This window comes from Lethenteron reissneri, chromosome 5 (assembly GCF_015708825.2).
Source record: "Lethenteron reissneri isolate LAM-NWPU_2019-01 chromosome 5, ASM1570882v1, whole genome shotgun sequence".
NCBI lineage: Eukaryota > Metazoa > Chordata > Hyperoartia > Petromyzontiformes > Petromyzontidae > Lethenteron > Lethenteron reissneri.
This window is the reverse complement of record NC_083783.1, coordinates 5,159,109-5,171,871: the sequence shown is the minus strand read 5'-3', so window position 1 is coordinate 5,171,871 and position 12,763 is coordinate 5,159,109. Positions and strand designations below refer to the sequence as shown.

Sequence of the window (12,763 nt, the reverse complement as noted above, 5' to 3'; positions counted from 1 at the left end):
AAATCCACCACACTTCTTCACCACACTTGACCACGCTTTATCCCACTGAGCTATAACACATCTCTCTTTCAGAAGCGACCTGGCCACAAATGATAGCTCAACGAAGTGTGGGCTAATCACGTGGACATTCTTTCGCAGCCAAATACTCGAAAACGCGTGACGTTGATTCGAAACGTGGAGGGGAGAACCCGGAGGACCCGGAGAAAAATCCACGCGACCACGGAGAAAGAGAGACACGCAAAATCCAACTATACAGCAGCAGGCGGCAGGGTCGGGATCGAATCCAGGACCTCCTGTATACCAAGCGAGGTAGTTAACATCTCCTAGCCACCGTGATGATGATGAGCGAGAGACACGCAACCTCCAAATATACAGCAGGGGTCAGTGTCGGGATCGAACCCACGACCTTCTGTATAGCAGGCGAAATAGTTAACATCTCCTAGCCACTGTGATGATGATGAGAGAGAGACACGCAAACTCCAAATATACAGCAGGCGTCAGGGTCGGGACCGAACCCACCACCTCCTGTACACCAGACGAAGTAGTTAACATCTCCTAGCCACCGTGATGATGATGAGACAGAGACATGCAAACTCCAAATATACAGCAGCAGGCGGCAGTGTCGGGATCGAACCCACGACCTTCTGTATACCAGGCGAAGTAGTTAACATCTCCTAGCCACCGTGATGATGATGATGAGAGAGAGACACGCAAACTCCAAATATACAGCAGCAGATGTCAGGGTCGGGATCGAACCTACGACCTCCTGTATACCAGGCGAGGTAGTTAACATCTAGCCACCGTGATGATGATGAGAGAGAGAGAGACACGCAAAATCCAAATATACAGCAGGCGTCAGGGTCGGGATCGAACCCACGACCTCCTGTATACCAGGCGAGGTAGTTAACATCTCCTAGCCACCGTGGCGCCCCTTATCTGACAGAAGGAGGGTCCTTGTCAAGAAATATCCGGCAGTTCACCAGCTGATGAGACACTGAATGTCGAATCATGTCCAGAGTTTGCTGCTTAAAATAACAAATCAAGGAGGACGTGTGGCTGATGGGATGTGCCAAAAATAGAACTTCCATATTTTAGGTTCGAGAGACAAATATGTGAAAGGGGCGAGTAATCTCCACCACGCTGAAGTGAGGGTGAGCACAGACGGGTGAACCATAGATGTACAGGACAACATTACATCTGTCGGGGCGTAAATGAGCTGTGGGCTGTCCTGGGATCCCCCGGGACCCCTCCCAACGGGTGCGGGGTGTCCTAGCCCCAGTGGGGCCTTACCTGGTCAAATAAAAAAAATGTTTCGTTTTAGTTTAGCTTGGGTGCTGTGCAAGTCAAGGCCTTGGCACCAGGCTGAGTTCTTGTTCTGAGGAATGGTCACCAGGCAATCGGAGATCCGTCGACCAAGATATCCGGGCTGGATGGAGAAATTCACTGAAACAACGAACCCACGCTGTGGATTCAAGATGCTCACCGGGTGAGGCCCTTCCCCGAGTAGACGGCATGGTAGTACTCGCTGCTCTCCTTGATACCGATCCCGTAGTAGTGGTACCTGTGGTGGTCGCGCAGACAGGTAACCGTACGATCGGGGCGGGCACGCGACACTTCAGCAATGTGCAGCCACAGGGCGCCTTGCTGGATAAATGCCTGCACCGACTTCAATGTGAACATATGGACCCTGCGGATCAACTAACCCGACGTGTGTTAAATAAATGTCAAGCTATGGGTCCCTATGTGAGTCTAAGGGTCTCTAAATAATCTATGTATCTCTGTGAGAGACTATGAATATCAATGTCAGTCTACAGATCACACTATGTCCCACATAGTAATACCACGGCCCACTTAATTATTTTCACCTATGGGTTTCTATGTGAGTCTATGGGCCTCTGTGTGAGTCTATGGGTTGTCGATGTTTGTCTACGTGGGTCTATCGGCCTCTGTGTCAGTCTTTGAGTCTCTATGTGAGTCTGTGGTTTCTGTGAGTGTTTATGGGTGTCTCTGCAAGTCTATGAATTTCTGTGAGTTTATGGGTGTCTATGTAAGTCTTTGGGTGTCTACGTGAGTGTATGAGTCTGTGGGTGTCTATGTAAATTGATGGGTGTCTATGTGAATCTATGGGTGTCTACGTGAGTCTATAGGTGTCTGTGTGAGTCTATGTGAGTCTATGTGAGTGTATGGGTGTCTATGTGAGTCTATGGGTGTCTACGTGAATCTACGTGAGTCTGTGTGAGTCTATGTGAGTCTATGTGAGTCTATGGGTGTCTGTTTGAGTCTATGTGAGTCTATGTGGGTCTATGGGTGTCTATGTGAGTCTATGTGAGTCTATGGGTGTCTACATGAGTCTATGGGTGTCTATGTGAGTCTGTGGGTGTCTACGTGAGTCTATGTGAGTCTATGTGAGTCTATGTGAGTCTATGGGTGTCTGTGTTAGTCTATGGGTGTCTATGTGAGTCTATGGGTGTCTATGTGAGTCTATGTGAGTCTATGGGTGTCTACGTGAGTCTATGGTTGTCTATGTGAGTCTATGCGAGTCTATGTGAGTCTACGTGAGTCTGTGTGTGTCTACGTGAGTATGTGGGTGTCTATGTGAATCTACGTGAGTCTGTGTGTGTCTACGTGAGTTTATGAGTCTCTAGGCGAGTCTATGGATCTCCTCCACGTGGGTATATACCTCAGACGATGGCCCACGTGGTAAGGCCACTCACTGCCCACTGTGACCATTCGCTGGCAGCGCTTCTCACGTTCACCACGAGGCTCCTCCTGAAGCCGTCCAGCGGCTCACTCGCCAACCTCGGCATGGTCATGGGGACATCCCCCCCCCGCCCCTCTCCCTCCCACCACAGGAAAGAAGAAGAAGATGATGATGACGATGAGCACGTTTGAATGCACCGCAGGAGATCTTACTTGGAGTGACCGCGCGTGCCCAGTCGCCGGGTGGTGAGGTGCGGGAACTTCTGCCGGATGGTCTGGGGCAAAACAAATTAATCAGCATCATCATCATCGTCGTCATAATCATCATCATCATAATCTTCATCATCATCATAACCATCATCGTCATCAAAGGCACAGTGAAGGCGTTTTGCGCGTGAGCATGTGGGGAGCGGTGGAGTAGCACTACGCCGCGCTGCCAACCGAGCCTGAGCCTCCCCTAGGTCGACTCAGCCTCAAATGAGTACCTGGTGCGGTGTGGTAAACATCGCCACTGGGGAGACAAAGGCGGTCGGGCGTGGTGCTGGCCACCCACCCCCTCGTGCGCTGTGCCGGCCTTGAGAGGTGCAAGCTAACAGCACTTGCCCCAACAGTTTGTTCAGGCTATACGGGGGATCTTTGTCTTTTTGGGGGGGGGAGGGGGGAGGGGGGAGGGGGTGGGGTGTCTCTCACCTTGCCAAAGGTGGCGGCGCAGGCGGGCTCCAGGTGTTCCTTGCGGCAGAAGTCGAGGTAGTGAGTGTAGAGGATACAGCGCGGCAGGCACACGCCCTCACACACCATGTAGTTCTCATCCAGCCTTGGCACACACACACACCACAAAGACAAAGATCCCCCGTATAACTTTAACGGACTGTTGGGGCAAGTGCCGCCAGCGAGTAGCACCTACGAAGGCCGGCACGGCGCGCGAGGGGGTGGGTGGCTAGCACCACGCCCGGCCGCCTTTGTCTCCCTTAGTGGCGATGCCGTACCAAGTACTAATTATAGGCTGAGTCGACCTAGGGGGAGGCTCAGGATCGGTTCAGATTATCGTCACCGGCGTTGGCCGTGAGCGGGAATCGAACCGGGGCCGCCGGGTTCGCAGTGCGGCGCTACCTGTTGCGCTACCGCTCCCCACACTCACACTGCTCCATGGCTAGAGGTATGGTGGGTACGGCGGGGGGGGGGGGGGGTGTGGAGAGGGGGTTTAAGAACCTTGCCCACATTGTTTCAACTGCCGTGAGATGTAATCTCAACCCCCTGCCCCCCCCCCCCCCCCTCTACGTGGCACGTTCAACGCCCTGAGCACGACGCCACAAGCGGCAGCCTCCCCGTGACTTCGGGGCTCTCACTGCAGGTTGAGTTCCCCCCTCTAGAGACAGCCGCTGGACCGCACTTGCTCTCCCCCCCGGCGGAGGCTACGCGGGAGACCTTTGCCTTTGGGGCCGCCCATAAATGACGTCACGCGATTTTGGACGATTTTTTTACCACCCCTCAAATATGACGTCACAAAGCTCTGCCCCTTCCAAAAATAAAACATGCTTCAAATCGCTTTCAACTATTTAATGTGGCGCTGCACTCTGATGTTGTAGCAGAAAACATTTTTCGATTTAAAGCTTTCGTGACTGCAGGGATTCATCTTCTTGGTTCTTTCGGTAAAGTCACGTAGTAGAGAAATAATAAAATAATAAAAATAAACATAACAGCGTCTCCCCGACAGACCTGGTCTTCACCTGAGGACGGCTGCTTGCATTGTGGCCGAAACGTCGTGAGAATTATTTTATTATGTTTTATTTGTATTATTTTATTATTTCTATTCTACGTGATTTTACCGAAAGAACCAAGAAGAGAAAACATTTATTTAAAAGTCTATTTAATTAGGTAGAACGTGTTGTCTATATTTACTTAAAGTTGCGCATTTTGATGTGACGTCACATTTCTCAACCCCCCCCCCCCCGCTCGTCACACATCGTCACAAATGTCTGACCCCCACCCTTCCCTCCAGGTGGGTGACGTCATTTATGGACGGCCCCTTTGTGCGTCAGGCACCAGTGCAGCGTGAGGAGGCTCTGCCTCTTCTTGTCCCGTCCCGCTTGCGCCAGAGAGCTCCTGGGGTCCGGGCCGACGCCTCCCGTGGACTGCTCCATCTCCCCGTCCGTCTTTGTCTCCCCGGCGTTGTCCCTGCCCGCGTCCCAGCGCGCGTGGGCCGCTGGTCGTGTCGGGTGCGCTTCTGCGCTCCAGGGAAGGGTGCAGGGCAGGGGCGGTTTCTTCATTAGGGCGATTGGGCGACGCACCACCAATGTCATTCAACCACAGAGTTACGCTAGCCGTCACTGTGCCTCTGGATATAGTCCAATCAGCGTCATGTCACGTTCTGTGGAGTACCGCCTCTTTTTGGGCGATTTCACTCTGGCTGAGAATCGCCCAGAGTGTTCCCATAGACTTACATTCAAAGATGTTTTTTTTCGAACGGCGGGCGCTCCAATGCATTCTCTATGGCTTCCGGGAGGGCTCGCACTAACGTGCTTACGTCATCATACGTAAGCACGTTTCAGTCAACAATATTATTTGTCGCCACCTAGTGGAATCTTTAATAAAAGAAACTGAGTGGATTGTAATAATAGTGAGTATAGAAACAAACAAGATGTATTGTAAGAGTCACTTTATTTTTCATTAATATTAAAGAAGTGAAGTTGCATCTTAATTTGGAGCTTTCGTGATTGCAGGAATTATTCTTTGGTTCTTTCGGTTAAGTCACGTCTAAAAATTTATTATTTTATTTTTAGACGTGACTTAACCGAAAGAACCAAAGAATAAGTGAAGTTGACTTTACATGCTTAAGCTGTTAATTTATCCATTGCATGGGTGGACCTTATCCTTATCAATCATCCAGACATTTGCCCCCCCTGAGAGATTTTGCAGGAGCCGCCACTGGTGCAGGGAGGTCTGGGTGAGAAGGAGGAGGAGCAGGCAGAGGGAGTGTGGGGAGAGAGACGGTGGAGACACGAAGGGAGACACGCGGAGATGAATACGGAGACGCGATGACACACGAGGGGAGGTACTCGCTCGGACAAGGAGAGACGCGGAGAGAGGCATGGAGACGCGGACAGCGACACGCACACGTGGACACGTGGAGAGGGAGACACTCGTTGAGATGCACGGAGACACAATGGCACACGAGGGAAGACGCGGAGAGACACGGACACACGTGCGGGAAAATACACGGGGGGAGAGACAGAGGGAAACATGAGGCGAGACAAAGAGAGACACACGGACATTAGGAGAGACACAATGAGTTGTACTAACTATTTAAAAAACCCTGTTTTTTGTTTTTCACCAGCAAAGCCCACTGAGCTATGTAGCTTTTTTTCAAAAGTGACCTGGCCACAAATGATAGCTCAACGAAGTGGCTTTGTCATCACGTGGAAATGTATCGCAGCCAAATAGTCGAAACGCATGATGTTGATTACAAATGTGCAAGGAAAAACCGGAGGACCCGGAGATAAGTCCACGCCGACACGTGGGGAGAGAGAGAGAGACACGCAAACTCCAAATAAACAGCAGGCGTCAGGGTCGGGATCGAACCCACGACCCTCCTGTATAGCAGGCGAGGGAGTTAACATCTCACCACTGCAAGGAGGCACCCACACACACGAGGTGGGTAGACTAATCGGTGTTTGATGGACAATGTGGCAATACCGAACAGAAGGTGATCAACCACCCACATCGACCCTCTCCAGTAATCGGGAGAGTTTTCTCTATACACGCCTGAGCCTATGACATCATCCACATACACATTCTATTCGTAATGCGATTCGGGTATTTTTTCTCTCTATTTAAGTCTCTCTGCATCTGCTGCTTAAGCGATATTCACTTACAGAGGGCACTGCACACCAATAAATGAGTGTCAGAGTGTCTTTTTCTTGGTTCTTTCGGTAAAGTCACGTAGAAGGGAAGTAATAAAATAATAAAAATAAAACATAATAAGAGTGCTTCACATAAACCGCGATTTACATGAATGCCCAACACTCAGATAATATCAAACACGAGACATTTCGATTTAAATCTTTCGTGGCTGCAGGGATTCATATTCTTGGTTCTTTCGGTAAAGTCACGTAGATACTGCTGACGCTAGGAAAAAACCGCTACTTTTTTAAAATTTTCTTGCTGTGGATTTCACACCTGATGACGATTGCTTGTGTTGCAGTCGAAACGTCGTGAGAATTTTTATTGTTTTATATTCATATTGTTTGATTATTTCCCTTCTACGTGACTTTACCGAAAGAGCCAAGAATACGAGACATTTCGTTTAATTTTATATATCTCAACAAAGCAATGCAACCCCTATCCCATATAATGTAATGCCAATTAGGACTTACGGTGAGTGTTTGACAGAGTGCCCTCCTAGTCACATCAACACCTCGTCTCAACACATTTGAAAGGGCACCCCCAGTGGCAGCTGTCCCCGTGTGTTGCGCAATGTGCAGCCGTGTAATAATCCCAATTGAGTGTTGCCAATAGAAGTTTCTTTTACCAAAAACACCGGCGACAAATTTCCAAGAATAACATCAACAACAACAACGGCCGCCATTCGCCACTCAAGTGGCGGTGACAACACCGCGGCGCTTGTGCCAGGCTAGGTGCACTTAGAGGACACGTGATGTGTCGACAATGGCAGGAGGTCACGGGACGGACCCACTTGCCATGGACATCCAGCACGGTTGGCTACGTACGGTGCGAAAGAGGTTCAACACACATACATCTGTGAAAACTACCGGACATGTGTGAGTTAGAGCTTCATAGCTCATCGGATTCCCCCAGTCTCAATAAAAGATTCTGATTCGGGTTGACTGACTGAGATGACTGGCAGGGCGGGGCGGAGAAGGGCCGGGATTTTTTTCCGGAGTTCAGCCCTGGACAGCTCCGGCTGCAATTAAGCCATGCTCTGAGTCACCCGACCACCTCATCTGGGTTAGGGAGGTTGAGTGTTTGTGTCGCTTCGGTGGGTGCGGTGCTGTGATTAATCGCTATGCAATGCGAGCCACACACTGCGATAGCGACCAAAACACAATAGGCGCCCTCTTTAGAAGCACGCGTGAGAGTTGCGTTCAGGAACGGGCTGCCCTGTGACAGCGCTTTGTGGGACATTCAGAATGTGAGCAGTATTACGGCCATTGTGAACTAACCGAGAAAGAGACACCCAGACACAGGGCTCAAACACAGGTTCTTAGCGGTGCTGGCTCTGTAGCCCTGACATTAGGAACCCCCTGACAGGGAGAGAGCGAGACACCCAGAAGCAGGGCTTGAAGCAATGCATTATTAGCAACATCTCTCACGATGAATGGCCAAATACTGAGACACCCATACCCAGGGCTCAAACCCTGGTTCTCAGCGGTGTTGGCTCAGTGACCCTGACATGGCCATTATGAACCCACTGAGAAAGAGAGACACCCAGAACCAGGGCTTGAACTAATGCGTTATTGGTATCCTGTCTCACGATGAACAGCCAAATGAACCTTGTGGCGGGACCCCGGGGTCCCGATTGCACGGAAGTCAAAATCGTAATTAATTAGTTTATTTTTGGCGACTCCGTCCCACCGCGCACACAAACGCCGCTACCCGCCTGGCACGGATCGTTCTGTTGTCACGTGGTGTCCAAACGCAGCAGCAGCGAGGACGAATGCGCAGAAGAGCTGAACAAGCGAATGCACTCCACGCTCGGGTATGGACCGGATCATGAGTCGTAATATCCAAAGCTGCTCAAACTGCCTACACTACTTAAGTCCTTTATTTGTCATAACGGTATGCATAATACATTGAAATTGCTCTCATATCTTCATTATTATTTGTGACCTACTAATGTCTGCTGCCAGGAACAATCGATGACAATCCTATTACCTGCAGATATTTAACAGATGAGATGCGTTGCACCGTTAATTCCTCCTGTTTGATAATACTTCTCTTGTCCGTATGCATCTGTGCAGATAGTTTTTTTGCGGTTAACACATAGTCCCCACATACCGCTCGTATCGATGCGGATAAGAGGAGCGGCGACCCACGACTCTGTAGAGTAGCATTGGTATGAACGCCTGTTACAATATGAACAGCGCATTGAAAACGCGTACTCTTTTACGTACTGTTTACAAAGTGTGTTCACAAATCCACACTGAGGAACGCGACGATTGACAGAGGGCTGTAAATTATTTTTTCGATAGTGTATTTAAATAGACGTACTGCAGGTAAGTAGTTTCCAGTTTAAATGCATAGTTTAACAAGACAACACTTTCCACCATCCTTCAAACCCATTGGTGAAAAAAGAGCAAAGTTTATGTTTACATTATAATATAATGTTTATGCAAGAGCCGGGGGCTTATGGGACCATGAGGTTCAAATGCTCAGAGAGACACCCAGACCCAGAGCACGGCCATTATGAAACCTGCAAGAGACCCATTTGGTGAAACTGACCTCGGTCAGATCTTGGAAGCTAAGCATCACTGAGCCTGCTTAGTGCTTTGATGGGACGTCAGCCACTACCACCTTCACCACCTAAGGGACTACAGACCGAATCCATCAAAGCATGGCCATGTTGAACCCGGTCACCCATCCGTGGGTTTGGGGAGGCTGGGATGTGTCGCTCCGTTGGGTGCGGTTGAGTGATTGATTGCTATCCAATGCAGAGCCACGATGAGATAGCGACCAGCAGTACAATAGGCGTTCTTTTCAGAAGTACGCGCGATAGTTAATGGGTTGATTGCAATAAAAGGCAGAGAAACGTCGGGCTCGATTTGTTAATGGTGTGGGTTTAAACTTGACTTGAAGCTTTCGTGACTGCAGTAATTGCTCGTTGGTTCTTTCGGTAAAGTCACGTGGAAAGAAAATAAATTAAATAGAAGACGACGTTTCGATCGCAACACAAGCAGTCGTCATCGAGTAGAATTAAATTTCTTTCGACGTGACTTTACCGAAAGAACCAAAGAGTTGTGGGTTTACTCTCCAACACACCGGTGTACACTAATTGGTGCGCTTTGTTTCCGCGACAAACCTTAACAATTGTCTGCGTCGGGTGGTGGCGGGTTTAACGACACATTCATATATTTCCGTGATCTAACCTTAAAAAACCCACCTTTATTATGAATAATATTGGTCGCAAAAGACTGCCACTACTACCACTACGTGTTGAACAGACGGGTCTTGATGTGGCAGTGCTTAAAGCGTGACCCACGATTCACATCGCTCGCTCACCACAACCGTCGCCCTCACCGCCACGACCATGCCAACGGGAGGAGCGGTGGCGCAGTGGTTAGCACGCTGCCGCTATCAATGCGCCTCCAGCGATGCGAGCATTGATCCTCGGTCACGGCAAACGTCGGCGGTGAGCCATCATCACCAAACACGCACTGACCAGCGCGGTGAAGTATGGTCAAACAACCCCCACATCCGAACCGACAGGGCAGTGGATTGACAGAAAAGCGAAACATGTCCACACCGTGCATATTTTGTGAATGTTTCTAGATCATGTACATTATTTAATGTGATGAATTCGTGCAAAAACTACACCTAACACGGATGCAAATATTCTCCGAAAGGTCTGAAAGTCGCACGAGGCATCGGTGTGGTGTGCACCACGACCGACCGCATTTGTCTCCCCCACTGCTCGTTATTTGTTAAACCAGCCACGTTAAAATTTCTGGCTACGTCGACCTAGGTGAGGCCAACACCCGATCTTGATATCACGCGCCACTGATGAGAGCCGTAGTCGGGAATCGAACTAAAGTCGCCGGGTTCGTATTGCAGCGCGCTGACCACTGCGCCACCGCTCCCCACACACGCGAATATACTCATTAACTCTCTCTCACACACACACAAACCACATTTACTTAACTCATGCACACACACGCATACACGTTCACTCATTAACTCGAGCACACACGCACACACTATCACGAAAAAACAGACTCACGCACTCACCTACAGACAAAAGCTCCCCCGTGTAGCCTTAACAGACTGTTGGGGCAAGTGCTGTTAGCGAGCAGCACCTATGAAGGCCGGCACGGCACAAAATGGGGTAGGTGACGAACACCACGCCCGGCCGCCTTTGTCTCCCTAGTGGCGACGTTTACACACCGCACCAGGTACTCATTTGAGGCCGAGTCGACCTAGGGAAGGCCCAGGACCGGTTGTGATCATCGTCCCTGGTGTTGGTCGTCAGAGGGAATCGAACTCACGCACACTCATTTACTCACTCACATAGAGACAAAGATCCCCGTGTAGCCTTTACAGACTTTTTTGGGGCAAGTGCTGTTAGCGAGTAGCACCCGTTAACGCTCGCAGTCACTCACTCGCGTTGATCCGTTCCTCCGACAGGGTCAGGGCAGGCACCGCTTGCCCAGGAAAAGCCTCGCTGAGTCTCAAGACTCGTTATCAGGAGGGCGTTAATACAGCGCATCAATTATGGATGATAATTGTGGCGAAAAACCCAGCGAACCCCGATATCCCGATCCACCGCGCGTTCATTCATTCATGCGAGGTTGGTAACGTTCAAATCCCCGCACAGACAGATTCAAGGATCCACTGCCATCCTGCCATCTGGTGAACTAGCAACCAAAGTCTGCACCACAGGCGACTAACAGTCTCCAATATAACTACTCAACAGGATCAAAACCCCGCTTATCGTATTCGTCACAACGAGTCGATGGTCGGTTCGGGTTAAATATCCTCACTCCCTGCTCCCTCCCGCACATCCGACTAGCGCGGCTGGCTACGTACGGTGCGAAAGAAGTTCAAAAGACAGCGCAGACGCGAAAGACAAACTTACCGGACTTAATGCAATTCTGGTAGCCGGGGGCTTTTCCAGAAGCCATGCGCGATGCCTCCTCGTCATCTTCCTCCTCCTCATCATCATCATCATCGTCGTCGTCGTCTTCTATCGCCGCTTCATCCTCGTCATCATCTTGACGCGTCACCAGGTCCTCACCTCGTCGCCTCTTCAAAGGCATCTTCATGTCGCCCGGTCTTAGGCACAGTTCAGGGAGTTGGTTGGGAGAATGGGGGGGGGGGGGGGGGCGAGTGAGTGAGTGAAAGTCGTTGGATCCTCACCCACGTGGCGTACGGATGAGAGTGAGCGAGTACTCCGCGAAGCTCAGGAAAATTCGCTGCTGCTGCTGGTAGTGGTGGTGCTGGTGGTGGTGCTGAGTTGGTAGTGGTGCAACAGCACAGGCACAAACGAAGTGATGAATGCACGCATTCGTCAATAGCAATGCCCCGCGAGGAAAGGGATCCTATAGAATTCTAGATTTGAAGCTTTCGTGACTGCAAGGATTCATATTCTTAGGTTTTTTCCGGTAAAGTCACGTAGGTAAAAAAAAATAATTGATAAAAGTTAAATAAAATAAAATAAAAATCACGACGTTTCGGAGGCAACACAAGCTTCCGTCTTCAGGTGGAACCGTCACAGCACGATAGCTGTATCAAGTGACTTTACCGAAAAAACCAAAGAATATGGATCCTATAGAAGACTACTTTGCGGGCAGTTGTGTCTTCTTCATAGGAGACAGATGACGCTACAGGTGGCCCACGAAGTGCCTCCTGATAGTGTTCACGAATTCGCCGTGACGTCGCTATTGCGAGTGGTGCCTCGACTCGGAGAGGTGGATTGTGGTTGATGCACGAGCGGCGGCGGTGGTGATGATGGTGGTGATGGTGGTGTTGTTGTAGAATTCACTCAATTTTCAACAAGATTTGTTGTTGCAGACGTGGACACGAAACGGAAACCGCTGACGAACTCGCAGTGCGCCGCCTGAGACACACGCGGCACAACGCCTGGCAAAGTCATTCTGAAGCTCCCATCGCATCCCCCACTCCTCCCTCCATCCTCCTCTCTCCATCACTCCTCCCTCCCATCCCTCCCCCCGTTCCCCACTCTCTCTCTCTCCATCCTCCCCTTCCTCCCCCACTCTGCCCTTCGTTCGACCACACTCCCTCACTCCACCCTATCTCACTCCTCCCCTCCCTCCATCCTCCTCTTCCTCCTCCCTCCACCCTCCTCTCCCTCCTCCCCTCCACTCCCTCC

At 50.3% G+C, this 12,763-nt stretch overlaps 1 protein-coding gene across 1 annotated transcript in view; it reads right to left on the bottom strand.

The window, feature by feature from the left end:
* LOC133351337 (DNA-binding protein RFX6-like) overlaps window positions 1–11,678 on the bottom strand; it is a 37,004-nt gene extending 25,326 nt beyond the window's left edge. The window contains exons 1-5 of the mRNA XM_061566455.1: window positions 11,510–11,678; window positions 4,744–4,924; window positions 3,391–3,514; window positions 2,914–2,975; window positions 1,484–1,561 (exon numbers count right to left, since the gene is read on the bottom strand). Of these exons, the coding sequence (XP_061422439.1) occupies window positions 1,484–1,561; window positions 2,914–2,975; window positions 3,391–3,514; window positions 4,744–4,924; window positions 11,510–11,555 (491 nt within the window). The 5' untranslated portion in view covers window positions 11,556–11,678. The remainder of the gene's footprint in view (window positions 1–1,483; window positions 1,562–2,913; window positions 2,976–3,390; window positions 3,515–4,743; window positions 4,925–11,509) is intronic.
* Between the last annotated feature and the right edge of the window lie 1,085 nt (window positions 11,679–12,763).